Consider the following 27,713-nt stretch of genomic DNA (forward strand, 5'->3'; position numbering starts at 1 on the left):
ATAATAAAAATCACACATTTTTTGAAAATCATATTTTTTTTAATTGTCACTTTTAAAGTAAGAGGACGATATTATTATATGGCACAAGATATTAACAATGATACATGTTAATTTTTCTCACCAAGATCCGTGATTTTGTATGTATGCTGACGCGTATCCTCGATAAATTCTTCTTTAAGCGTTTGATTCTTTATACCGTATCGAATACGGTATCCCAACAGATTACCGTAGGTTTGAGTAGGCTGGCCCCATTCAAGCTCCAAGACATCAGGGCCTCTACTCAGGACTCTGAGAAAATAATGTGCATAGAAATCGAGTCGTTTATAAAAGTACGATATTCCATGGTTTTAAATAAGCATCTCTTACTTTACGTTGACCTGTGGTCTATTTGGTACACCGCCCGGGGTCCTAACGTGTATCGGTACTGAACGGTCCCCGTCTCCTTTTCTCGTCAACGCTGCCACTTGTACCGAGTATCTCGTGTCCGGTTGCAGTCCGGTGATGTTCACTTCTAACACGCCTTCGTGCACGTCTCGACGTATCGGTTCATTCAGTAGATCTTTCCCCTGAGAAACAATTACAATTTGTATTACAAGCACTCTTCCCTATCTATCTATATACTTGCTGTTGTTTTTACCCAAGTTTTGTTCAAGAAAGATATCGTTAACAAATGTACGAATAATAGTCTCACAATATCATACTATTAATTTGTTGTTCTCAAAAATTAATTTGATTATTATATTAACCTGCGAATAGTCACGTGAGGTAATTTTTTACATCCCAGCAGAAAGAAACAATAAAATTCAATCGTTGGAACTGCCTCTCACCAATTTTGATGAGCTTTGTCTATATGGCTTCAAATATGTTGTACAACATAAAAAAATATTACTCTTGTTTTTCTAATTTGTTTAACTGATTCAGATATCGAAACTTTTGTTCTTTAACAATCCTTCGAAAATAATTTTTTTTCATTTTATCTTCGAAACTATGAGATATAAAAAAATGTTTTAGACTAAAATTTTATATTTTATACTCTTAATAACGGTATATTTACGTTCTATAAAAACGTGAATTTTTTTATTTTGCCATCATCCCCTCAGAGAAGTTATTTTGATTCCTAAAATTTGTTTATATTCTACAATATAATCAAAGTCTATTAAAATTGATAAGGCACAGTTTCGACGGTCCCCTTATCAGTCTCACAGTAGTTTTCTTTACTGATTAGAAAATGTGTACCTATTTTTTTTAAGTGTACCTATTTTCTCTTCTTTCGTTTTTATAAAATAATGAGTGAATTTATATACTAATTTCTAATATGTTAATAAATTGTGGAATAATAAATAATATTCAATATGTAATTGATAATAGTTACTTTCAATTGGGATGTAAAAATCACTCCTGGCGATCGTTTGCGCACAATGAAAAATTAGGTGATTATTCTCAAATTAAACACATACACATACGATATTTTATAAAAAATAAGCCTAGATAATTTTTTGAGATCATTTTGTGGAATGAACATTTCGTTTCGTAATAAAGTAAGAAACAAATAAAATTGAAAGAACTGATATTTTAATGACTATACTTAAATAGAATTCATATTCATAATATCTTCTTCATAAAATCTTTTTATTATGAAGTTTTCTATATATATTCGTTTTAAAAACCTTAGTACCATAATTTCATGTTACTTAAGACGTACGTCCCATTAATACTTAAATAAGGATAAAAGGACTCGGGTGATGATATTACACGTGAATAGAGAGATAGTGAAGATAAAGGATCTTATCAGTAAGTTTCGCGTAAGAACCTAAAACTTCTGACGCTACGCTATTGATCGTACAGCAGCCGCAAACTGACCTCTTCCCTCACTTCTTGCACGTGTATGTGATATCCCCGTATGACGCCGTTCTGCTCTTTTGTTTTCGGCGGCTTCCACTCGACGTGTATCGTCGTCGAGTTGATCGGCGTGACTTTGACGTCCTGAGGATCCCCCGGCACTGTAACGCAATCCATAATTAATTCGTGCACTTTACTCTCGTCCGATGTCACACTCACAGACACACGCCCATGTACACTCACAGACTTACGCGGACAGGAGATAATAAATAACGGATTTACTAAACCTGAAATAATAAATAAAATCTTTGTGTGAAATTAAAAAGAAACACGATCGAGAGAAGAGAAAGAAAAGAAATTAAATAGTATGTAAGTCACAGTCTGTCTTGTCTACCGGAAGATTATTACGTCATTATTTACATTCTAGAAGCGAACAATGTGAGAAGCAATAAGCAATAATACGTCGGTAGCGGCAAATTATTGTACCTTTATCGTAAGATAAAATGTATTTAAAGAAAGTAAAGCGAGAAGTATAATCAGTCTTTATACAATGCAAAAACATTTCCTCTACATTTCGCGACCGTCCATCCGTCGTCCAATTCGTCGCTATAAACGGAAAAAAAAAGTAGATAACAGCTAGAACGAGGTAGCAGTAAGATACAATCGAAAAAGGAAACGAAAGTACCAGCGATTGCGAGCGGTTGCAGAGAGAAATCATAAATAACATAAAGTCGCGAACGAAAGAGAAACGGTAAGATAAAAAGAAGAACAAGAAGACGAAGAAAATAGTGGAGAAGGTAATTACATGCCGCCAATCACACACGGACAAAACGACGTACAAACATTACGAGGCACGTTGTACCCCATGCTCTACGCCCCTGATACGATTACAATCCTCCATTTGAATACCAATAATGCTTTTTTTTCTCTCTTTTGTTTTTTTTTTGTCAAGAGTTCTTTTTTTTTCTTTAACCCGCGCGCATTCAGTTCGACTTTGCATATACAAGCGCGCGTAGACACGTCATACGGAAAAGTACGCGGTAACGTTGGACACGATAACATAGCAGCAATATTGGAGAGTCCATGACTTGAGAGGCCAAGTAGATAGTTAGTTGCACGCGAGTTTTCGCGAAGGGGTTGTGAGGGCAACGAGTACGTTCGCCGAGGGACGAAAGTTACGACAACGATGACGACGACCGAGTCGCGGGATCTCGTTCCTCGAATGAATGCGAGGTAGTGGCGGTAAATATATACACACATTGCCTATTTACACGTTTATTTACAACCACGATCACCGCACACAACTGTCAAAGTTAGAAAGTCGCGTTTACACAGCGTATTCGGGTTAAAAGCTTCATGACTTCTAAAGCCCGTAGATGATCAATATTATTGAATAATATTCGATATTCAATATTAATAATCGTCTGGAGGCTGTATTGAGTCTTCAGACTGTTTTGAATTGTTTAAAGGAGATATCAATAATATTGTAACAAAATAATCCTATACAGTATTCTCTACATTTTTTGGAGCGGAATCTCATTCCAAAAGAGTGAAAATACTGCCGCTATTGAAAAAGAGTGGAAATACTTCCACTCTTGAATAAGAGTGGCAGATTTTCGCTGTTTCTTTTTCAGAGTGAGATTTCATTCTTTCAGAATGAGATTCACTCCAAAGGAATAAAATCTCATTCTTTTAAAAGGAATGAGTATAGAATTTTCTAGCAACACATTGCTGTAACGTTTTAATGTTACTGTAATATTGATGGAACGTTGCAACGTTGCTGCAATACTACTGGAACGTATGGGATTATATAACAATAATATTGAGCGTCACGGGGGGCCAATTTATGTCGCGATGCCAGGACGTCAGTGTTCCGCGAGACGAGATAACTTGTTTCATGGACGGTCCAGTATTTGTCGTATTCGCTAAACGGCTAATTGGCGCGTTGTGAGAGAGAAATGGGAAACGTAAACGTGGCGAGAAAAATAAAAATCCAGATAAAAAGAAACCAGCACTGCCTAATACCTACTTCCGGTATGATATACAGGGTGTCCCAATAACTATTATCATCTGAAATATCTTCTAATCTATAAGGTGTAGAGAAAATTTGTACAACCATAATTGCACGGTATGAAGAGGGCTATTATATGGCGATAATAATTTTTTCCTAAGTGAAGGGCGCTTAAGAGATTTGAAGGTCAACTTCATTTTTTTAAATGGAATTCTATAAATTTTTTTATATAATATGATTCCCCTAATTATTCTTCATATAAAAAAAGTATTAGCAGAATAATTAGAGGAATCATATTGTGTAAAAAAATTTATATAATTCCATTTAAAAAAATGAAGTTGACCTTCAAATCTCCTAAGCGCCCTTCACTTAGGAAAAAATTATTATCGCCATATAATAGCCCCCTTCATACCGTGCAATTTTGGTTGTACAAATTTTCTCTACACCTTATAGATTAGAAGATATTTCAGGTGATAATAGTTATTGGGACACCTTGTATATAAATATATATATAACAGTAACAGCAGCTCTACGGCGGAGGGATTCGCAAAAAACGAAATTTGCGCCGCAACGAAAGTACATACAGAAAATTCCGACGCAGAAACTGAATCGTCGTAGCGCGAAGTTGATGAGAAGCAATTGGTAGATCGCGTGCTCGCTCTGCTTCTAGCTCTCGCATGTATACACAGTCAAGTAAGATCAAGATCACACTTACAACTTCGCTATGTAGCGCAAAAAACAAGGGTAGCGAGCGCGCGCAGTCGCAGCGTTATAATGTATGTAATATATATGTTCCTTAAGATTATATTATAATATATTCATTGGCTGCAGCAAAAAAAAAAAATAAGGAAAGACAAAATAACTGTAGGACGACACTTCGAGATTGGACTCTCTCAACAGACAACAAAATGAGAGTGTTATACATATGCAAAAAACGATGACAAAAATGAAAAATTAAATAAAAACAGACGGTATAGAAAAATGTCATGGCACAACTTGAGACGAGCTAAGGGATACTCACTTTTTTCAGCTGCGCCCCAAAAGTCGCCAAAAAAGTGGGAAAAAAAACTCGTAAAAATTCGTGTCAACTTCGCACGTACATTGAAAATAGAATTATAGTGTAATTTAATTAATCTTTAAGGCATATCAATGGGTAGCACTACTGATTATCATCAAAATTGACCCTCTCTATATAATAGCTATATTCTCGAATTTTACGACAAAAAAAATATATATAGATAGAGATCTCGTTATCTTTCTCTTCTTGAAACAGGCACGCGTTCGCATTCGCTCGATTCGGCTCTTTCGTTCCGACCTCATGCGCTCGATTGACAATCACACTGCTTATTTCGCAACTGCTAACGAATGTCGGTGGCAACAAGATTCATGATTCCAATCGATCGTTACATAGACCAAAAAAAAAGAATGATCGCTTGGCCCTCGGTTGCAGTTGGTCGCAGAGAGGCGGGAGACGTGAGAATATTTTTTTTTTTTTTTGGCATGCGCAATCACTACTCCAAATATGAAATAACTAAAGGCTCAATGTGTTCACCTGCCTCGTGTCGGGGGCGAGACACAAGAGCCGAATTTCTCACGTTTCTTGAAATTTGCCCGAAATCGCGGGTGACAATAACTCTTAGAGCGTCGAGATTTCGAATCCTCCCTCCTCCCTTCCTTCTTCCCCCGACACGAGACATCAAAGGGAAGACCTATGATAAAATGCCTACGAAAAGAAAGCTGTATAGATAGGAGAAACCATAAGAAAGAATAAGGTGGACGGTTTCTAGGATGTATCAAACGAGAGAATAGGTTTCGTCGGTTATTACTACGGTATTTTATAGAAATGGGCAGTCATGAGAAAAACTCGCGATTACTTTCGTGATATTTTTACGATGTAGTCAAAAAATTCACGATATAAGATCGGGATACATGTCGGTGGGGTGGAGTGTCTTCTGAGGAAAAATTGTTTTACTTTCTTCTTTTTTTTTTGCAACTCCAAAAAGTCACCCGCAAAAACAGCAGCTCGATCAAAAAATTTGTCGCTTCAGCAAAGGGGAGACAGGGTAAATTGGAGAAAGAGAAAGCGAGAGAGAAACCGAGAGAAAGAAATAGAGAGAAAGAGAGAGGGAGACAGACAGGGAGACCACTCTCCCATTTGGGATATCATAAAAAAGTACTCTGCTATTTGTCTTCCCTTCTCATCTCTCTCTTTTTTTTTTCTCCTTTTTCTCTCTTCTTTCTCTTTCTCTCAATGTCAACATCCACCCGCGCATTCATCCACGCAAAAATCACAAAATACTGCGTAAAACGCGCGCGTAAATACGTTTCGACAGCCGTTGCCGAGATGCGGTGGTAGAGGTAGCCGTTTATTTGATTAACGAATCGTGCTCGCGTACCTGTCGATGATCGAGTGTGGTCGAAACTGTCGATGACATCTAAAATGTCTAATTCAAATTGGCGGAACTAGCTGGATCGAGCTAAAGGAAACGAACTGTCATAAATCATGCGTTTTATTGGGACATAACAGTGATATAGTTTACGTGAGTAAAAAATTGGAGGAAACAATCAGGAACAATTAAACGGGCAGCCGAAGCTCTTAAGACTTTAAAACATTACGCCTACAAAAAAGAGCGTTGCTTCAACCGCTTATTAGAAATTCAGAGATATATAAAAAGGAAATAAATCACATTTACATATACAATTATAAAAAAATTAATACCTTCTCTAGATACCCATGTGAAAAAAAAAACGTGTGCGTGTTTCTCGAGATAAAAAGTAGAATATATAGAAAAAGATGCTATATATGGCATTTAAAACAGAATATTTCGTACATATCGAAGTATCATCTGAATAATAGAAAGAGTACTATGTTTCATTTATAGAGACACAGAAGTTGAAAACGGATCAGAGTCTCGCATGCAGAGAGCGAAGATATACGTAATATAGAAAATGACCGTCGAGTGATTACGTATGAAAATTAATGGGACCTGATGCTCGCAGTCTACGTATGTCCAGATTTCCCGTTTCCATCCGTACGATCAGCGCAGCATACGGTGAGTTTCTTTTTTTTTTTTATAGACAGAGCGTACTTCATCCACGCCGGATACTTTTTTTACGCACGAGCAGAAGTTGAGAGTTTCACTTTGGAGCGTGCGCTTCGTATTTTCATTTCTTGCGTGCGTGCTACTTAAAAAAAAAAAAAGGGGGATGCTTTTCCGCTGACGCGGATATTAAAACTCATCGATCTTTTCCGGCGAAGGCGAAGTCGACGTTGAAAATGATTTACTCGTCGAATCCACGAAAATTGTGACTGATGAGCACAGATATAAATAAGACTATAACTAGAAATAGGTCTGATGAATATTGGTATTCAAATGTTCTCCAAGAAAACGCCTCGCGAACGTTTCTTTTTTTCTCTTTCTCGATACAAATTATCCGACTGTCTTCTTCGTCGGGGACGTTTGGGCGCAGAGAAAAAATTCGCGTGAACTCTCGATTTGATTCTTTTATTGTATACCGTTTTCCTTTGTCACTGATCACTTCCCTGATTTTTTTTTATTACTTTTCGCGTACGCTTTCTTACGCGTGTCGTCCTTCTTCCATCCGGTATCCTTTTACACAATCACTCACGCATTCACGCGCGCACCTTCCTGTCGCGACCTCGGAAAAACGTAACGCAAACCAGTCATCGTCAATAATCGATTGTAACTTTCTCGTGATATTATATATATATATATACATATATATCGGTTATGAATTTCCGCTATTCTTACGAAATTTTCAATGAAAACATCTCATCCGCATTAACTAATCTTTAAAATAATTTCACATTTTCTTCAGAGAAATTTTTAACAATCAGCTTATGCGGATTATCTGTTTTTTCGCTGATTTTTCGTAAGTATTCACAGATTAATAGCCGATGCATAGAGTTGGGAAGTATTACTTTTTTATTACATTTTGTAATAATCATGATGACGTTGCAATTTTTTTTAACTAAATGTTAAGGTTGTGCTAAAAAAATCGACTTTTCCAACCTTAGTACAACCTTAGTTATAAAAAATTACAATTGTCATTATCAAATTGTTTATTGTAAAAAGTAACGAAAAAGTAACGCTTCCCAACTCTGCCGATGCAGTAATATAATTTCACGAATATTACTAAGTCGCTTTTCTCGCAGCAAAACGAACGACGTCGTTCGTAATAACAATCCATCGTTACCATTTCGGTTATTATTATGGCTTTTGCACCGCACCATTTCGAGATCGCCTCAGGAGGGAGCTTCAGGTTGCACGACAGTCGACAGTGGGGGTGCTTTTCGAGGGTGCTTTCAGTGCTGGTGCTCGACGGCACGATATTGCATCGTCTATAACAATATTTATTCGGACGTGTATAGCCGCTGCTGTGCACGGTGCTCTCTCACGCAGCATGTGAGCGTTAACGCCTCTACGTATACGCATATCCAAATCGCATACGCCCGCGCACGTGTCCTACGTGAATGCTACGTGCTATTTCGCAGCCGAATTATTCGTGAAAGCGGGTGCTTGTGCTCTTAAGAATCGGTGCACAAGGGACAAAGAGACGAGACTCTAGCCGGTATTCATAATCCGTTCTTATTTTAAGATTATCTTAAGTAACGTCTCTCGATGCTGCACGACTCTGTGGCTGGTATTCGTCAAACATTCTTATTTCAAGAACACCTTAAATAATGTCTTTTAAGATTACAACTCCGCGATTGGTTTATGACATCTTAAGACTAGACTTAAGGCGGTCTTATGAGCTTTCTACAAGGAGCCATTACTTAAGCTTTAAGCCTTAAGCCGTAAGAAATTGACCAATCATAATCGATTATTCTTCTCACATTCGACTGTGACTGGTCAATTTCTTACGGCTTAGGACTTAAGCTTAAGTAACGGCTTATCGTAGAATGTGAGTTAAACATAAGAATAAAACGATAAATACCGGCCTGTGATTGCTTTACGACATTTTGGCTGGTATTCATAGTCTGTTCTTATTTTAAGACCATCTTAAATAATGTTTTAAGATGCTACTACGACTCTATGATTAGCTTATGACATCTTAAGACTGTACTTAAGACTTTAAATATAAAAACCAATTATAGATACTGACTTACAACTGGTGCTTTCCAGCAAGGAAACAGTTAGACACAGTGTAACACAGCGAATCATTACATCCTTGTTGTTTACCTACGTTAAACAAGGATGAAAAGACTCACTGTATTACACGTGGTCTGACTGTGTCCTTGCCGGAAAGCACCCAACGGCGGCCAGCACCACGCGACGCACGCACTTGTGCGTACGTTCGCGCGTGGGCACCGCGGGGGTGCGTGTATGCGTGCGTGGTGGGTGCGAGAAGTAAGTAAATGTGAAACACACGGTGCCGGCGCGCGTTACGTGATTTTTGCAAAGTGCCCGTGCACACATACGTATATACGGCGTGACATTATATATATAATACTATGTAGCAGCAATGTAATATCTCTCGGTAAATAGTGAACGATGACAGTCAGTAATAGTAGTAAACGTATGCGTAAGAAGGTATAGAGATATATATATATATATATGCTATACACGTGACGGTGAATCTTTGTGCTTGACAATGTGCGAGCTTACACGGCAGGGTGCTTTCAGTAGTGCTTTTTATCGGTTCGCTTCGCTCTGCCGAGTCTGCTTCAGGAGGGTAAATGGGCACCGGATCAGTTGCTCTGTGAACGGGATAATGCCAGGAACGAGGAATCGTAGGAGCGCAGGCAGGAGGGTAAAGAAACGAAAGAGGATCCGGGCCGTGGAGGAAGAGAGTATTTCATGGTGGTGAATGGTGAAAGGCATACGGGAAGATCGTTACGGACGCGTCGGTACGACTTTTCATTCAACAATCATGGCGGTATAATACCTCTTCGACAAATAATGCCCTCCACGTGTCGCAACGCGAATGTCTTCATAGCCCGTTAGAGATAAATAGAATAGTATTTGTATATCATCTCCATCTTTTCCTTGCCTTACGCTTCCCTCTCTTTCGAATCTATTGGACAATTTTTTTTTGCAACTCTCTCTAACTCTCTCCCGTTCGATTATTTTTTTTCAATCGCAATTCGTTGTTTCTACTTACTCGCTGTAAAACTTTTAACGATCGCGGTCGTACCGCACCGCCCTTCCTCCGCACACCGAGAGAAGTTATCGTTACGATTAAATGATTTCCCGGGGAAATATCGTGGCTAACGACCGCGTAGAGATTTATTTTTTCAACGACTACTGTATAAATATCGTGCAAACAATTTTTTTTCCCTCGGTGCCGAATTCGTTTGTTATGAGAGAGAGAGGGATCATGTTGGACATGTTATTCAGCAACAAGGGGGACCAAAAACGTTCGACATGCTGGATCGATCGGCACCTTGGGGAATACCGCTCGGTTGGGATAAGGACGGGAAGTAACAGAAAGCAAAACTGTCTCATGCATCGGCATGCCATTCATAGGATATAGATGATATAATATGAACGTATTTGCATTGGGAAATGATGTTCGCAGACTCGACACAGTTCGGCGGATTTTGGTGATTGGAAACGGAGAGGTAGGGTTCCAGATTTTTCTTTCTTTTCTTCAGACGGGACAAGTTCGAGGGGTTGCGTTTTTGGGATCGTAGGAATTTTGAGGAATTTTTAAACAAACGAAGGCATGCTCTAAACATGTGCAAACGATAGGTAGAACTAAATCTCAACTAAAGACAGAAGAGCCTTATATATCAGAGATATAGAAATATATATATGTGTAATATATATATATATAGTGAAAAAGTGCGTCTCATATATATATATTCTTGTGTGTGAGATAACATTCGCTAGAGTTTTTATATATATATATACGTAAGCGCTTCACTCGCAAGCTGTCCCTCGCGTTGCCATTATTTTCGTCTGATTGTTGCACGTGTAACAAAGTTGTTATTTAATTTCGTTCGTTAGTGTTATTTACATGTTTCATGTGGCCTATGCAGTTAGTGGCGGTATAAAAAAAAAGAAAAAAAATATCGAAAATAATGGCACGCGGGGCAGCCAGCCTGACTTCTATCTTCATAACACGTGGCAAGAGTGAATTAATAAACTAAAGAAGAGAAACGAAACATCTTTACTGACGTAACCACGGTAACCACCAGAAAGAACACTGAGTGTAATGAGTACATATTATTAGATAATATTGATATATTACGATAATGTGAATAGATCTTAAAAACTAGCTGTTCAAAACCTGGATCATCCTCCTGCAAATGCTTTAAGGAAAGACAAAAACACTTGAGTGAGTATAATTAGATATTAATTAGCGTGTCAAAATAGATATCCAAGTTTTAAAAGTGGGGCTGGGGGGAGTGAAAAAAACCAACGGCAACGAACAAAGAGAGAGTTGCGATTAGGCCCTGTAAAAAACGGTAAGAAAATCGTTTCTTTCTTTTTCTTTCATCTTTTGATAGCTGAGCTCAAAAATTGGTTATCAGCTTCTGAAAAATCCGTGGCTGCGTGCACCTGGAAAAAATGATTGTGGGCACACTAAAAGAGAGGATTAGGAGATAGGGGCGTTTTGGGAGATTTCGGGAAAGCTAGAATAAGTCGTTGGAGATTTTATTGTCGCAAAAAATCCAAAAATATAAAATCTCGCCAGCCAAAAAAGTAGGGCCATCATCGTTTCGTGTTTCGCGTGGATGCCGTTTTTTTTTTACGATAGGAAAGCGATCGGAGTAGCGTGATCGGAGAGGCACGAAAAATACAAAAAGTCGTGCGCGTTCAAAACTTTTGTTCGCGCAAAAAAAAGGTAACCCGACCGGAAAAAAGGGCCGTGTCTGTCCTCTTTTCCTCTCTCATCACGATGGGCGATTCGATAGTTCGTTTCTCGAAACTATAACTGTAACACAAGAACGGCGTGAGAGAAGAGGAAAGCTCATATATATATAATATAATACAGAGTGTAATATATTGTATGTAATGTAATTTAATAGAATGTAATAACGTAAATATAATGTAATATAACATGAGTGTAGAGTCACTGGAGAGAAAAGATATACGACATAGAGGACACAGAACAGAAAATCGTGATAAAGGAGAGAGAGAGTATCTGGTTATTTGAGAGTTCGGGAAGAGAGACAGGTGACGAAGTGACGTTAGCGTAATCTGAAATCGAAAGTATACAGTAATGTATATTATATTACGTAATGCATTCACCGGATCAAGAATAATACGCGGCGTGTCGTCGCAACCCGCACTGGAACCGCGCGAGAATATAATCGGACTGACTTTTGGCGGGCTTTTATATTTTTGGCTCTCGGATGAGGCGCGTTAGTTACTTCATCCCAATATAATATTCCTTCCTCGCGAAGCTTAGCGTGTGAAATTCGTAGCGACCGCGGCGTTGAGGTTTTTCTGTCGCGATTACGATCATTTACATGTTTGTTCTATAACGTAGACATCGAGATCGTATCGCTCTCTCTCTCTCTCTCTCTCTTTTTATTTTTCTGTCAATTAGTATATTGCGATAGCTGTTGAGAAGAACATAGTATTCACCCTCTCGCGCTGTGTGTCACCACGGATTTTACACGTTACTCCTCGCGTGCCTGAGATAAACAGAAAGACTTTCAGTCAGTATCTGTGATACATACCGTCCTCGTGAGTTCTGACCGAGATAGGATAACTCGGAGGCCCGTCACCTACTCTGGTCCCGGCCAATACCCAGATCCGATACTCGGTCCACTTTTTGAGCTCGTCCAACACGAAACGCGTGTCATTCAGTTTGATATTCCTCGCCTCGGAGTCAGAGCGACCGCTCTCGACGACTTGCAGCCTGTAGTAGGTGATCCTCCCGTTGGAGCGTTCAGCGGCCGGCGGTTCCCACGATACCAATATAGAAGTCGGGCTGATCGCTTTGCCGGTTACATTGCGAGGCGGAGCCCCGGGGACTGTATAACACTCAGTTATAGGAGGGGAAAAAAAAACAAAATCGGGGATCATAATCGATAATTACCGGCCGATCGTACTGGTCTCTAGCTTGAGGTCAAAGGTGAAGATACGAAAAGTTGCGTTCATTAAAATTCATTAATTATCGTCGTGGAGCGTGATTACTGTTACTTTGTAGTCGCATAATTATCAATGAATGAAAACTAAACTTTATAATCAGTAATCTTATAAAATTTCATAAATTTAGATACTTCTTGTTTTAAAATGAAAATTGTAATAGTAATATCAGACATTTTTCACATATGAGCGGATGATAGGTCGATTAATACGCCACGCGACGAGTTCTCGTATTTCTCGATTTGACATTTCCTCAACACTGAGACGAGCGCACAGTCGACGGTGATTGCCGAGGGATACCAACAAAATGGTATGTTTGGCCAAGGTTCAGAGAGGTGTAAAATATTCAAGGTAAAAAATCATGAATCGATCCTTGAACAGTCGAAAAAAGACGTGATTAGAGACAGTTCTCCCGGAGCGGTTTGTGTTAACTCGGGCGTATAATCCGCAGAGTTAACGAGTTATACGTTTATATAATTGCAAGGGAACGAGACAACGAAAAACTGAACGGACGATAAATCAATCATGTTATCGAGAATGAAAAGAGGTGCCCAAAATGCACACATATATCAATGCAGTGCTTAGTGCAATTTATATGTATGATATGTACGTATATATATAGATATATATATAAAGTGGCATCCAAAAACGGCTTTCTTATTTGCAACGCATGCAGTCATTCTCACTCTCCCACACTTCACTTGTTTCAACGTTATTCTCTATTTTTCTGTCTTTCCCTTTCTTTTTATACGCTCTCTTTTCCTTTTCACTTTCATTATTAAACGCGTTCTCGAAGACGAAAGGTCTTCGCTTTCTTTTTTTCAAAGGCTCTTTCCAAGGTGTTGTGCGTCGATAGCTTACGCTACTTGCAGGAGCGTCTAGCGCTACAGCACCTCCTACCTGCTGTGCCATCGCGATACGCGATCATGCATGAGGATCCAAAAGACTCAGGTGCGTCCTACCCGACATCACTACGTGATGTATGGAATATCGGATGGTCGACCGCCTTACGACCTCGTGACAATCGCGTATCAGCATGCGTCTGGCACTCCTCGCTGCATGAACTCATTCGATTTCGTATGCATTCGTGCGCGTTCTGCTTACCGTACTGTTTGGTGCGAACCGGATACGGTATCGTCGTGGCACCCTCTCCTCTTTGACTCCTCGCAGCCAGCCATACGTAGTACAAGGTGTTCGGATATAGGCCGGTCAAAGTATAGTTCTCGGTGACCGGTATCCTGCGATGATGCTTTTCCTGATTCGAGCAGATATGCCGAATGCGTTAGATTGGATAGATTAATCATCGCTTTTAAAACCGCTCCTTTAAAAACTCTAAAATCTTATTATCTTCCGAATTTCAGTCTATTCTATTCCGAACGATTAAAAAAATTCATTCATTTTCTTTAATATCACTGTCCAATTAATATTATTAGGATTAAGGCACAATGCGTGGTACGTAATCGCAAAATAGGGCGATGCACTCTATCGATAAAAAGAGGAAAGGAACCTGCATTAATTGTATATGAAAAATTGGGTCCCGATTAAATAAAAATTTATGTTTACCGAGCACTTTTGATACATAATTAAAAAACTATCTATTATTGAGCTTTTTGTCTATGACATCTTTCGTTTGCCACATTATAAGATATAAAATCATATGTGAAAATTAATTTATTTCACTGGGACTCAATTTTCCATATAATTAATACGGGGTAATTTACTAATTACAACGGAAAATTGAGTCCCGGTGAAAGTGAGTTAGTTTTCACAGATGATATAACTTATAATATGGTGAACAAAAATATCTTATAAAAGGCTTAATAATGGATAGTTTTTAAGCGGTGTATCAAAGATAAAAAAATTTGTTCATAGAGCACTTTCGATATATCACAGCATAAAAAATGTTCATTATTGAGGCTTGTGTCTATATCAGTCTATAACATCTTTTGTTCATCACATTATAAGCTGCATTATATGTGAAAACTAATTTATTTCACCAGGACCTAATTTCCCATATAATTAGTGCGAAGACCTTTATTTAAAACGTGTAATTGTCTACCTCTATTAAAAATGTATAACTATCTACCTTTGCGTAAGTGTCATTCCAATACAGCTCATAGCTGAGAATATTCTCAGCGCTATGAGCGGGCTTGCTCCATTGGAGCGTTACTTTGGTCTCCCCGATGTCGACCGCCGTTAGCATTTCGGGTTGACTCGGTACCCCTTGCTGTGTTTTGATTTGCACCGGCAGACTAAGAGGTCCAGGACCGACGCTCGTAAGCGCCTGGACTCTTATGGTATAAATCGTATGCGGCGTCAGCTCCGAGATGGTTGTCAACTGGCTGTTATCTACCATCTGGTATTGCCACGACGCCATGGGTTGATTCGAATCCGTTGTGTAATACACTTTGTATCCCTATGGAGAGACATATCACACGTTCGTTAGCGATAATCGTCGCAAAAATCAGAAAAGTTATTTGAAAGGTAATTTCGGAAAAGACACCGACCGTCACTTGACCGTTCGGAGTTTCCGGTTCATCCCACTGTATGACCATCGTGCTGGAGCTCAACGGCCGTACTTGAACTTTCCGCGGTGCTGTACCGGGTTCTAAAAAAGAGATTAACAGGTTTTTAGCATTATTAGGAAGACCAGACGAAAAGCAACCAAAATACACACGAAGCCGTGGAAGGGCAGTACACGTCAGTTAGTCACACGATAAGAAATCCTTTAAAAATAAAGACCCTTCAAAAAACAAACTGTAAGAAGCCAGGTGCGATGTAAATATAGAGAAAAGATGAAATTCTATTTTTCGTCACTACGACACTACGGTGATAAATGGATACGTTTTTAAAAATTCATACTGGACGCAATTAAGTACAAAGATACACGGAAAGAACAATTTGCTGAAATATCTAAAAATTCAACTAGATACAGTTCTGAAAATAATTTTGTTGGACCAACAAAATAATTACATAGGAATTTCAAGCATGATGAGCAATGCTACAAAAAGTTTCGACATTCCAGCAATCAGTTTGAGTGTCCTACATAGGTAATTATTCTGATTCCAACGAAATTGTTTTCAGATTTGTATTTAACTCAATTTTTAGATGCTTCGGCATAATCGTCTTTTTCCAGACGCAGGTGTGCATGTAACGATGTATATTAAAAGTGACAAAGTGCACGTATATGTATCAACGAAAATAACAGTCGTGTGTGCGCAAAGTAACGAAATGAGAGGAAACTAAAATCAAAAACTACATAGGAATAAGCGAAGAAATCGTGTACCACTACGGCACTCTTAGTATATGATTTGACTTACTGGCACCTCCATTTGTCGATTCCGCTATTAAAAAAAGTCAAACGATTATTATCAATTCTCGATATATGGGCCGATATTCATAATCGGTTCTTATTTTAAGACCGTCTTAAGTAAAGTCTTGAGACGTTAATAACAGCTTTGTGATTGATTTATGACATCTTAAGACTATACTTAAGATTGTACTAAGACTTAAATATAAGAACCGACTATGAATACCGGCCATAAATGGGTAGTAAATGCGAAGTGAAAATACGAATTGCGAGAGTACGTGTCTCCTTCGTATTTTCACGAGGTGAGAAGTGTGCTATACTATTCTGTTAGGAAAGGTGCAATTTCGCGTGCTGTCTTCCCCGCGTACTCGTTTCTCGCGTTCTTCCCCTCTTTTGCAAAAAAGAAAATAGGAGATGGAGACGTGTATCAGAGACAGAGATAGAGATAGAAGAGAAAGAGAGAGTGAGAATGAGAGAGAGAGAAAGAGAGAGAGAGAGAAAGAAATAGGTGAAAGAGGTAGTGAGAGGTTGGAGGATGTAGAGGTTGGGGATATAGTAAAAATACACAAATGACATGAGACGTCGAAGCGCGACGAAACGTTGTGGAACGGCCCCGCAAAAACACTAATACACTGGTGCAACAAAGAGCAGTTGGGGAAGAGGGTGATAGGTGAAAAAAATTTTCTTGTCACTTACATGGATCAAATCGTGCGTCCGCGACGGACAGCATGGAAAAAACACAGAATTTTCCCTCAAAAAATGTGCGTAAAAATTCGCTCATCTTTCTCGATGGTGTGTACAAAAATTCTATCTACGTGCAAAAAATTCACGCTCATGTCGAAGTAGTGCCGTTCCTTCACTACACCTTTACGTTACTACCTTCGATCCTCGCGATTATGGATACGCGAAAAAAAGGATCGTCGAGTTCGAAGTGTATTCGCGTTTTTTAACCGGCGGACTTTACTGCGAGTCGCACGTATGTTCATTGCGAAGCGCAGAAATGAAATGTGAGTTGATTTATGAATGGGTTTAATTTGTCGTATAAGCGGTCGATGATACAGACGCCCAATCTAATTTACGTGTACGTTAAAGATGATTGATTTAATAGATGCTGTTACTTTTTTTTATAAAACTTGATTGAATAATGAATTCAAGATTACGATAAAAAAAAAGCTGATAAAATAAGAAGCATTTCTGTAGAAACGATATTTTCCCTCATTTATTAATTTGGCATGAAAGCGGCGAATTAGAAGAAAATCTTTTTTAAATCTCTCTACAAGCAATCCTATAATGATATTAGATGTTAAGTCTGCTGATCTACTGTTAGATATATACAACATAAACAATTGGTGTTTGAAAATTTTCAATTTTTTAATTAATAAATGTTACAAGATTAGAAACGTGATTTATGATTCCTTTGAACTGGTGCTCCATTAGAGATCGTACAATTTTGCCAAAGATCAATTATCACCACAAAAAAGTTACCAGACCTAATTTCCTGTCGGAAATTTTCGGAGGAAAATCAACATTTAAAAAAGGTCATCAAAATTATGAGCGATAAGCTGGAAACTTTTTTTATTTACCAAAGAGGCAAAGATTAGTTCAAAAAACCAGAGTCTCCAGCCTAAAACCGGAGAGGCAATTGTGAGCGTAAATCATATATTGTAAGAAGGGAAATAATCGTTTCTATCCAAGTTAGAAGCATAAAAATGGCTAGAAAACAATGCGATAGTAAATGCTGTAGTACTGACTTGTTTCACCAGTGGTGACTATCACCGGGGCACTTGGGGGACCACGCCCGATGCTGTTCACGGCTATAACGTAGAGCTCGTACTCCGTATAAGGACTGAGACTCCTAACATGGTAGTACATCGTCGTGATACCAGATATCTCGGCATATGCCTGGTTCACATGCTTCGGTTTATGCTGAATTACGTAATACTGCAGCTCATCCGGTCCTTTGTAGGACCAGCTCAGCTTCACCGACGTCGCAGTGATGTCGGACACTTGAACGTTCTCCGGTGGACCGGGAAGAGCTGCGGGAGAGTTAGATTAGTACAGCTTTATCTCTCTATCATTTATAAATATTGCGTCTTAAGGTACACAGAATGAAATCATTTATTCAAGCATGCGAAGTGAGTGTAAACGTCGCAACATTTGAGAACTTCTAGAAAAAATATAAACGCTAAATTTATTAACCATGATATGTAAGAGTAAAAATATTTATGAAAATCCTTTTCCAAATAGAGAGAGAGAGAGAGGGGGGAGAGAGAGAGAGAGAGAGAGAGAGAGAGAGAGAGAGAGAGAGAGAGAGTTCTCAGACGTAAATTGCTTTTCGGCTTACGATAGCAGTTGTTGCTAAATCATATTCAAAATTTAAACTAGCTGCTAGATTATTTTATCTAATGAATGCAACGCGTGATTAATCGATTCGCATCACTTAATCCATGAGCTGGTAAAAAGCGATCCATAAAAAGTTTATCTATCTAATTCTAAGAAATAACTTTAAGGAAAGTTCATACTCCGTTCTTATTTTAAGACCGTTTTAAGATACTAATACTGTGATTGGGTTATGACGTGTTAAGACTATATTTAAGACGATCTTAAATATAACAACCGATTATGAATATCCTAAGTAAAAAAATTCGATACGAACATTGAACTTTCACCATTGTGGTTGCGTCAATTACACCGAGATCGCTGGCGGCCGTGCATGTGTAATTGGCGGACTCTTTGATGTCAATCAGCATCAAGACATTTTTGCCAACTGGCAAGTTGTCTTCCGGCGTCAAATCGGTTGCTGGGTCCTTTCTCCATTTGACGTAGGGCATGGGCGCACCCACGGCGACACAAGTGAGATTCAGCGAACCGCCTAACATCACCTCGCTCACCGTCGGTGGAGGAATCGAGAAGCTTGGTGAAACACGACGTACTGAAGCACAATACAATCGTCAGGATGAATATTCTGTTCTTTAATTGATTAAATTTTATTCAATCGAATATTTTTCAATTTTTCGATTTCTTTAAATTTAGATTCATCTTGCATTGACATAAGAATTATACCAAAATAAGATGCAAGAGCTAATATTTCTATTTGCTCATTGAAATTTTCAAGTAGTTCATGAAAACTTCTAAATGTTTAATCAAGTGTATCACTTTTGAAGGGAATAATATCTTTAGATTATATGCATAATCATTGGCAGCAAATAAGTTACATTACGTTGATTAAGAGCATGTGATTATTTATTTACGAGTAACATATTAAATTGAAATGCAAATAGGCGCATCCAATTAGGGAATAATTACGTGTGCACGTTTTACGATGGAAAATTAACTATACACAGCGAAAATTCGCGAAGCACAAAACTCTGAACGATTATTTTGTAAAGCCGTTGCGCAGATTTTGTAAATAGCGGTGATTAAACAAAAACGCGTAACCATCGGGATTCGAGATCGTGGTAAGAACGCAAGCAAGGGAAAGTCTCGACGCGTAACACACGCTACGTGAGTCGCTCGAGCCCTTTGTGCGGCCCGTTTAGTTTAATTACGTTCTAATTGCGTTGCATTAATTTTAATTACAAACAGGAAAACGTCTACGTTTATGGCATTGACGTGACTGTACGACGAGCTACGTTAATTATTTGAACAACGACAACATTGTCTTTTTACGATTTCAAATCTGTTGATTTTTATTAGAATATTTTTCCTTTTTCTTATTTATAATATTGTATCTTATAAGCTATTACGTGAGAATACCATTAAAGAAAGAGATTTCTCTAAAACAAAGACAATGAAAAATTATATTAATTATAATTACGAAAATTAATTAATATCATCTGCATTACAATATTTGCATGCAAGCATTCGTAAATATGTTAAATTACCTTTTACGTATAACGTAGTTGACTTGGAGTACTCTGTGCCTACGGAATTGTTAGCAACGCATTCGTATTTTCCTTGATCGCTTACGTCGGATTCGGTGATCTGCAAAGCACCTGAAATACACAAACGCAGAATATTCTATTAAAAATATATTCTCATCAATATTATCAATTGCAATAGCACTTTTATATACAAGCTCGATGTAAACAAAAAATTATCCCTTGTATTTCTCGTGATGTTATATCTGGATATTTGTATAGTTACATACACATGAACTTTATTACATTAATTACCTTGTTTACGCTGTAAACAATAGTAATCTGATAAATTAAAAATTATTTCAGTTCATAAACTGAATGAGATAATTCTTATAGGTCTTTTCGTTTTTCCTAATTCTATAGATAGTCGTTGAAAGCAAATTTGCTAATAAAATTGACCTTTATTAGCAAAATTACTAATAAAAGTGCTCTTTTACATCATATTTCCGAAAAGATTTAAGTGTGAAAAATGGCACTTTGAGATATTTTTAAGTTAAAATATAGCATAAAATACGATGTAATAGGATGATTCTAACGATAAATGGCAAACGATTCATAAAAATCACCCATTAAGTCGGCTGCTTTGTATAACAAATTACAAATTAGTTATAGATAAAACAGAAAAGAACTTAATACATATTACTGTTATCGTTATTATTACTGATTTTTAAAAATAATATTTTTAACATTTTTAATTAATACAACCAGATTTCTTATTTAATAGCGCAGATTTATTAGGTCATCAGAAATAATGTGAGAATGAATGTCGAAATATTTTTTAGTTCTGAGCAATCTCCGTTTTGTGTAATTAAATTTAAAAGTATGATAATATGTATGTGGTAACGAGCTCGACGGAACCACGTTTGAGTGGACGTCTATATTCTATGCTGCTTGTTGCGTCTTTTACTTCATTTTTCCACTGCTAATAAAGTTCCTACCACGTTCTGCGGAGATGTTGAGCTCGGTAGGGTTGGAAAAGGTCGACCTCCTCTCTCTCTCTCTCTCTCTCTCTCTCACCCTTCCTCTCCTTTTCCCACCCTGACTCATACATTCTGTTTTCTGCGTCCGGCTCTCAGGTTCGTGCGGGGGTTCCACGATGTATCAGTTAGACCGTGATACCGCGATGATGAACTGACCGTTGCGAGGCATGTGATTATCTTCGCTGACGTCATTACCGGTCCGGTATAATTCAAACCCTTCCCGTGACCTTCTTCACCAACGGAAGAACCGCCCTATCCATTCGTAAAATAAACACACTGGCGAATACCGGGAATTGAGAATGGAATAGAACGGGGGATTGCCGCTGGGATCGATTGTTCGCTTTCAATATTTCAAACGTTTTATCGACAATGATGGTTATAATTAGAGGATGATCGTAGGTAAGATAAAACGGCTAGTGCAAATAAATTGTGAAGGACGTCGTGACGCTACGATTGCATGAAACTCTTCTTCTTTTCTCGTTGAATAGCCACTCGTCTCCGCAATCAAAGACGATGGTAGCAAACTTTTTTCTTCTACCTTCCACAAGTAAATCGAATAAACGTTTTAAGTGACTACAGATTTTATATGATTACAAAAGGCGATTAGTTTCGAGCGATACTTTTGATGCAACCATAGTTGCATGATATAATAAGATGCATGACGCGTATTCCGAAAACGAAACACACGGATTGCGGAGTATTTTGTCTGATGGCCGTTTATGAATCGCGTCAGGCTATATCGAGATGAAAACGCGACTACACGAATAGGTGGATTGGTTTACTTTGAAACTCGCAGTAAACTATATGGAATATTTTTTCCCCGGAAGACAAATATCATGCGCGGATCGGTACGTTGTTTCCCTTGCGAGTGAACAAACGAATGAAACATGTGCGCGAATTGTTAAAGGGCTCCGTTTGGTTATTATGGCCCCCGGCTTAAAACGGAGTCCGCAATTATCGGCGTGACCTGGCGCGGTTGTTAATTTCGCAGGCTGCCGAGCCGATTTCGGAATTCGTTATCCGTCCGAGTAGATTCACGTGCCATACGTGGCGGTTTTCAGCGCATTGCGATTGTGACTTTGATCGTGGAGAAAAGGGACGATGAAGATGATTGCGCCGTAATTAGAATTTTTGGAAGCTTGTTTCTCACTTTTAATTAAAAATCTTGTATATAATTATAGCTATTCCAATAAGTTATTATCTTAATCCTCAACTATAGCAACATTTATCGTTTGGATCTGAAGCGAAATTTTTTGGACAATTATATAATCCAATTGGTACTATAAGATCCTAAACTATAGGTAAAAAAAACTTTGAACCTTGCTCTATCAACGATAAGACGGAAATTCAATTGCATTACTTCAAACAGGATACTTTAGAACTTAGGTATAGTTGTGATAGCTGATCATTTTCAATCTTTTGTCTTCATTTTTTATTAAACGTCTGATTTTATTAATTTATACGAATCATTTGATAAAATTTAAAAAAATGATTTTGTATGATTGTAGTCTAATTGAGAGTTTGTAAAAAAATGTATAGTATTCATATTATAATTAGAATATATCTAAATCTAACGTGAAATTAATTTTATACACATATAATAGAATAACGTAAAATTTATTTTATATATGTAATAGAAATAGACTGTGAGAGCGTTTTAACTTTACACCAGGTACTACGATTTATCGAGATAGCCCTGGTAAGGAAAGAACTCGCTAGGATAGAATTCGGTAAAGTATTTGGTAGATAGACGGGAAAGAAACGGAAGAGAGAGTAAGGGTCGAGAGTAGAAAACACTCCATCACGAGTGAGAAGTGAGGCGGACTGATATCGCGTACGATCGGAATACGTAATCGTGCCTCATCTACAATTTCCCGTAAGCCGACCAGGAAGGAACGCTGCGAGGTCGTATTGTTATCCCGATAGAATCACGTGCGCATTGTTAGCGCATCGAGGCGAAAAAGTTATACCTGGCGAAGAGTATAGCCCAACACGTCCGCCATCCGGAAAATTTCTCTTCTCATGCGAACAACAAATATATAAAGAATATATCGACTTCTTGATTCTTTTTTTTTTACAATTTTTAGATTTAAAGTTAGCATTGACTTGGAATGGAATTGGAATTTATTGCGCTACTATCATTTTTAATCGATGTTTTTTTAATCTTTTTTAATTAATTTTTACTTTGACTTAACCCTTTGTCGACAATGTAAAATTTTCACTCTTTGTCCACAATCTTCACCCTGAATCTTCGAACTTCAGTACAGATTTTTACAGTATTCCGGACTGTATAAAAATCTGAAAAAAATTCTTACATATTTTAACAAGTTTTTTTTAATATCATAAAAGTTGGATTAAAAGTTTATTTTACTTATTTTTTACAGATTTAAATTTATGTATTAGATAACTCATAGTTAACAAATCAACTATATCTTTAAAATTTAACATTGTGTCGACAGAGGGTTAATGTCAAATATCTCCAAATTCCCTGACAAATTTTCGCGTCTGTTGGAATTTATTTTCTAATCCAGCAAATATATAATTTCATTGTATTTCAGTCTTTGCTGAGATTTAACTATGTAATTTCTTCAAATTGATGCATGTGTATGTGTGATTGTAAATTATTTTTAAAAAGTGAAATTTTTACTTTTTAAAAAAATTTTAATGTTATAATGGTTCACTATTTATTACCGCAATTTAATATTTTTAATAACTTATGCTATCGCGCGGGCGCACATAATTGAATTACATTATAACGGAAAGTTTCTTCAAGCACATCAATATTAAAAATAATTAACGTCTTTTTTTCTTCATTTTACGTATTTTATTAACGATCGTTTTAATGTTCCATTGTCGGAATGTCATATCTTCTTGTTTTATTGCGTATACATGCAAAATGTAAAGAACAATACAGAGTTAACAGGTAAACGCTCGAATTACACCATTGACTCAACGATAACATTTCTACGGTGTAATAGTCGTTTAAAATATTCATGGGACTGTATAGAAGTACGTGTTACCGGCGATAATGAACAATTAGATCTCGAACACGCGTGGACCTGATTCAAAATGAACGGTACATCATACGGGCTGTTTCTTATAAATTTTAAATAATCAACACACGCGCGCGAATAGCTTTAAATATGATTGGCATATATTATGACAGAAAACATGAAGAGACATTTGCGTTAAAAGCCACCAACATAATACCTGTTCAACTTTTCATGATCCCAGTTTACCGTATTGATCGCCGGGTAGTGTGTCAAAGTCAGGAATATTTGAAATGGAAATAGTTGAATGCGTAGATAATGCGATGTATCTCTATGTTCCCGAGATCCTTCAGTGTGAAAAATTGTTTTTATTCTCTGAAACTAGATATAAAAAATTTATGCATATTCTTTCAGTGTACTCTTTAACTTTTAATGTTACTTTTTGAAATAATTTTAAATGCTAAATATATGTCATGAATTTTAATCGTCATGTAACTCAAAATACACGCTTTTTTCAAATTTAATTTGCAATCAAAAAATACGATAGTTCGTATTTATTTTTTATTTTAATGATATATGTACACGTATGTGAGAACACACATACACACTGCACGCACGCACGCAATATTATTAAAAGAAAATGTTGTAGGTATATCTTGAGACAATTTTAATACTGTTCTTTTATCTCGAAGGTGGATGCAATACATATACATGTGTAAATGGCTGAGTTTGTGTTGTATTTTATGACAAGGAGCATAAGAAATGAATCGATTCAAACGTAATTTTTAATATCGTATCTCCCGTACATAAAATTACGGAAACCGCTTCTATTTCCATATTTTATTTCGGCGTATAATGTCTTGTTTTTATTAAATAGTTGTTGCTGGTACATTTTGTTTTTACATCCACGAGATGTGCAACAAGATACGTGGCTGAATAAAAATAATAGGTGAATACCACGGCCCTCTCGCGCTAGGTCGATCGATATTCTCAGTACATGACAATTAACGACTTTCACGAACTTTGGTATATAAAGCAACAGCAGATATTTTACGAGAAAAAATCGGCTTCAAACTCATTGAGAAATTTGTCATCAATAACTTAGATAAAGATTTGAGATAAGTGAGCTATTAAACGGACATTTAGCTTGAAATTTCCCGCTTTTTAATTGTAAGATATAAAAATAGATAGAATCTGTGTACACTATCGAGATTCTTTATAAATTATGTTTTATAAGTAAAGAATTGTACGATATATTAATCCTTTATTAATCTGTCTGAGGTATTTAAGTTACCCCCGGCTTTATAAATTCGCCAAATGTATGAATGCTGTTTATACATATTATTATATTTAGCGCAAATTGTTTCACAATTAAATAAATTTTTTGTACTTATCTTTATCTAAAAAATGTACAAAATATTAATTTTTATTTAATTGTAAATCATTAAAAAAAATGACAAGTGAGATATAATATTTGAGTGTGAGAGAAACACTCTACGCGACTGAATTACGTTAAATGTAAGGTTAGCTAAATTGAAAAAATTCTGTTTTATAAAACGTAGGATACTACATAAAATATATTAAGACAGTCCCGGGAATAATTACCTGATTATTTTTATGTAAACAATCACCTGGAGCGTTTTTAGGTCCCAATTAATTCTAGAAAATGAATATTTTAATTTATATAACGCCTTTTTATTGCAAGTTTTCGATGGAATCATATATATGGAAAGAATAATTTGGTTGAAGTATCTAAAAATTGAGCTAAATACAGATCTGAAAAGAATTTTGTTGGACCATGAAAATAATTACGTATAAGAATCTTAAGCCTGATGAGCAATGCTACAAAAAGTTTTGATATTCTACTAACCAGTTTGAATCCTACATAATTATTTTAATGATCCAACAAAATTATTTTCAGATCTGTATCTAGCTAAATATATTAAGACTATTAAAACTATATAGCTAAATACATTAAAACTATATTAGCAAAATCGTTCTTTCGGTGTATTGAAAAGTTTGTAAAGAACTTTAAAGAAAGTTATTAAAACGAAAGAAAATGTGTTAAATAACATCTATACAAAACAATATTTTACAACAATTCACAGAATGTGAAAATACTCCATGTAACTATTCTTGGGTCCAAGTACAAAGGCAGACGAGAAATGAATAAGTGCGAGATACAAAAGTGTCCTTACGTTGTTTTCCAAGTGACTGATTCAATCCAGACGAAACTTCGCGATCGACGGATGTGCCAGTCGGATATGCAGAAAGTGTCGAATTTTCCTTACGCTTAGGAAAATTGTATTCGTGTCTCGAAAGCTTCGGGCAACACGTTCTGCTTGTCACTAGGCACAGCGACAGCATTTTTCTCGGGCCTTTCCGCAAGATCTTGGACAATTGCAGTAGAGATATGCAACGGCATGAGTATGTGTGTACACGATGCAGGCAAAAGGGCGTATACGGCCGTGCTATTTGTGTGTTTACCGACCAATATTGAAATATCTTCTCTTACATTTAATATTACGGGAGCAAATGCGACGCATGTACGCATGTACAAATATACACACATACACCTACGTGCATACGTATGCACGTACGACACGAATACATGAAATGCATCGTCTCGCTCTGTCTCTTCGCCTCATCTCCCCTTCTGGGTAGCATGCAACGCAGGGTGGAATCGAAGGATGAAGCGGGGATGAATTCGACGCGCACAACTCGGTGAATACAGGATTCCATCCGGATAGAATACAAATAGGAAATATGTTTACACCTCGAAAGCATTCCAAAGTGTACGTTGCGTATACCTTCGATACCGTCCGTCGACACTTTTTAATCCCGACGTGTGTATTCAATGTGGAATTTCATTTCAATTACATTAGAGTTTACATCTGCGATTTTATGATTTATATTTTTTGATCGTTAAAAAGGATTCAGAAAATAATCGCATTTCCAATTTTTCTCTCTAGGTTGAATGCAATCAAAGACTCGATAAAAAGTTGGATACAAAAATATGAATGAAAAAAAAAACTATATTCTTTATTTAAAGATTCGATGGTTATGAATACACATTTAAAAATTAAATGCGGAAAAAATTCAAAGAGCAACTTTTTGCAAACACATTTTCCAAATAAATCTGAATTTTTAAAATTAACATGTATAAATAAAAAAGAGAAAAGACAATGATCTTTTTTTCTTTCGGGCCCCTATGTTCCGCTTGTTAAATCGTAACTATGTCGCCATACGTCAATGCTGATTCCGGATCTCAATTGCGTTAAGAGACAGTTTCCAGTGGCATAGCTCGATTGTAAGCGCGACCTGAATTTGATCCCGAATCAAAGGCATGGATGGGAAATTACCGTCGAAAGCGACGCGTTGTGCTAATATAAGGACAATCGGGAGCATTATGCGGGCACGAAGAGGTCGTGAGAAATGCTTTGGACGATTGTCAGGGTGCAGCTATATATACACACACACACAGTGGAGCCCTTGCCGGAATAACAGCGACGAAACGAATTTGCGCCAGTTATTTAGGGGTTAGCGCCGAGTTCTGCCTATCCGGATTAATTAAAGTGGAAATGCGACGACTGGT

The 27,713-nt window shown here is 37.2% G+C and overlaps 1 protein-coding gene across 1 annotated transcript in view; it reads right to left on the reverse strand.

Annotated features, from left to right (window-relative positions):
• Lar (tyrosine-protein phosphatase Lar) overlaps window positions 1-27,713 on the reverse strand; it is a 321,875-nt gene that overhangs the window by 5,643 nt on the left and 288,519 nt on the right. The window contains 10 exon segments of the mRNA XM_018454021.1: window positions 122-288; window positions 367-566; window positions 1,861-2,000; window positions 12,507-12,803; window positions 14,023-14,173; window positions 15,005-15,334; window positions 15,426-15,526; window positions 17,980-18,264; window positions 18,885-19,160; window positions 20,113-20,223. Of these exon segments, the coding sequence (XP_018309523.1) occupies window positions 122-288; window positions 367-566; window positions 1,861-2,000; window positions 12,507-12,803; window positions 14,023-14,173; window positions 15,005-15,334; window positions 15,426-15,526; window positions 17,980-18,264; window positions 18,885-19,160; window positions 20,113-20,223 (2,058 nt within the window).

The sequence above is a fragment of the Mycetomoellerius zeteki genome, unplaced genomic scaffold (assembly GCF_001594055.1).
Source record: "Mycetomoellerius zeteki isolate Tzet28-1 unplaced genomic scaffold, Tzet1.0 scaffold421, whole genome shotgun sequence".
NCBI lineage: Eukaryota > Metazoa > Arthropoda > Insecta > Hymenoptera > Formicidae > Mycetomoellerius > Mycetomoellerius zeteki.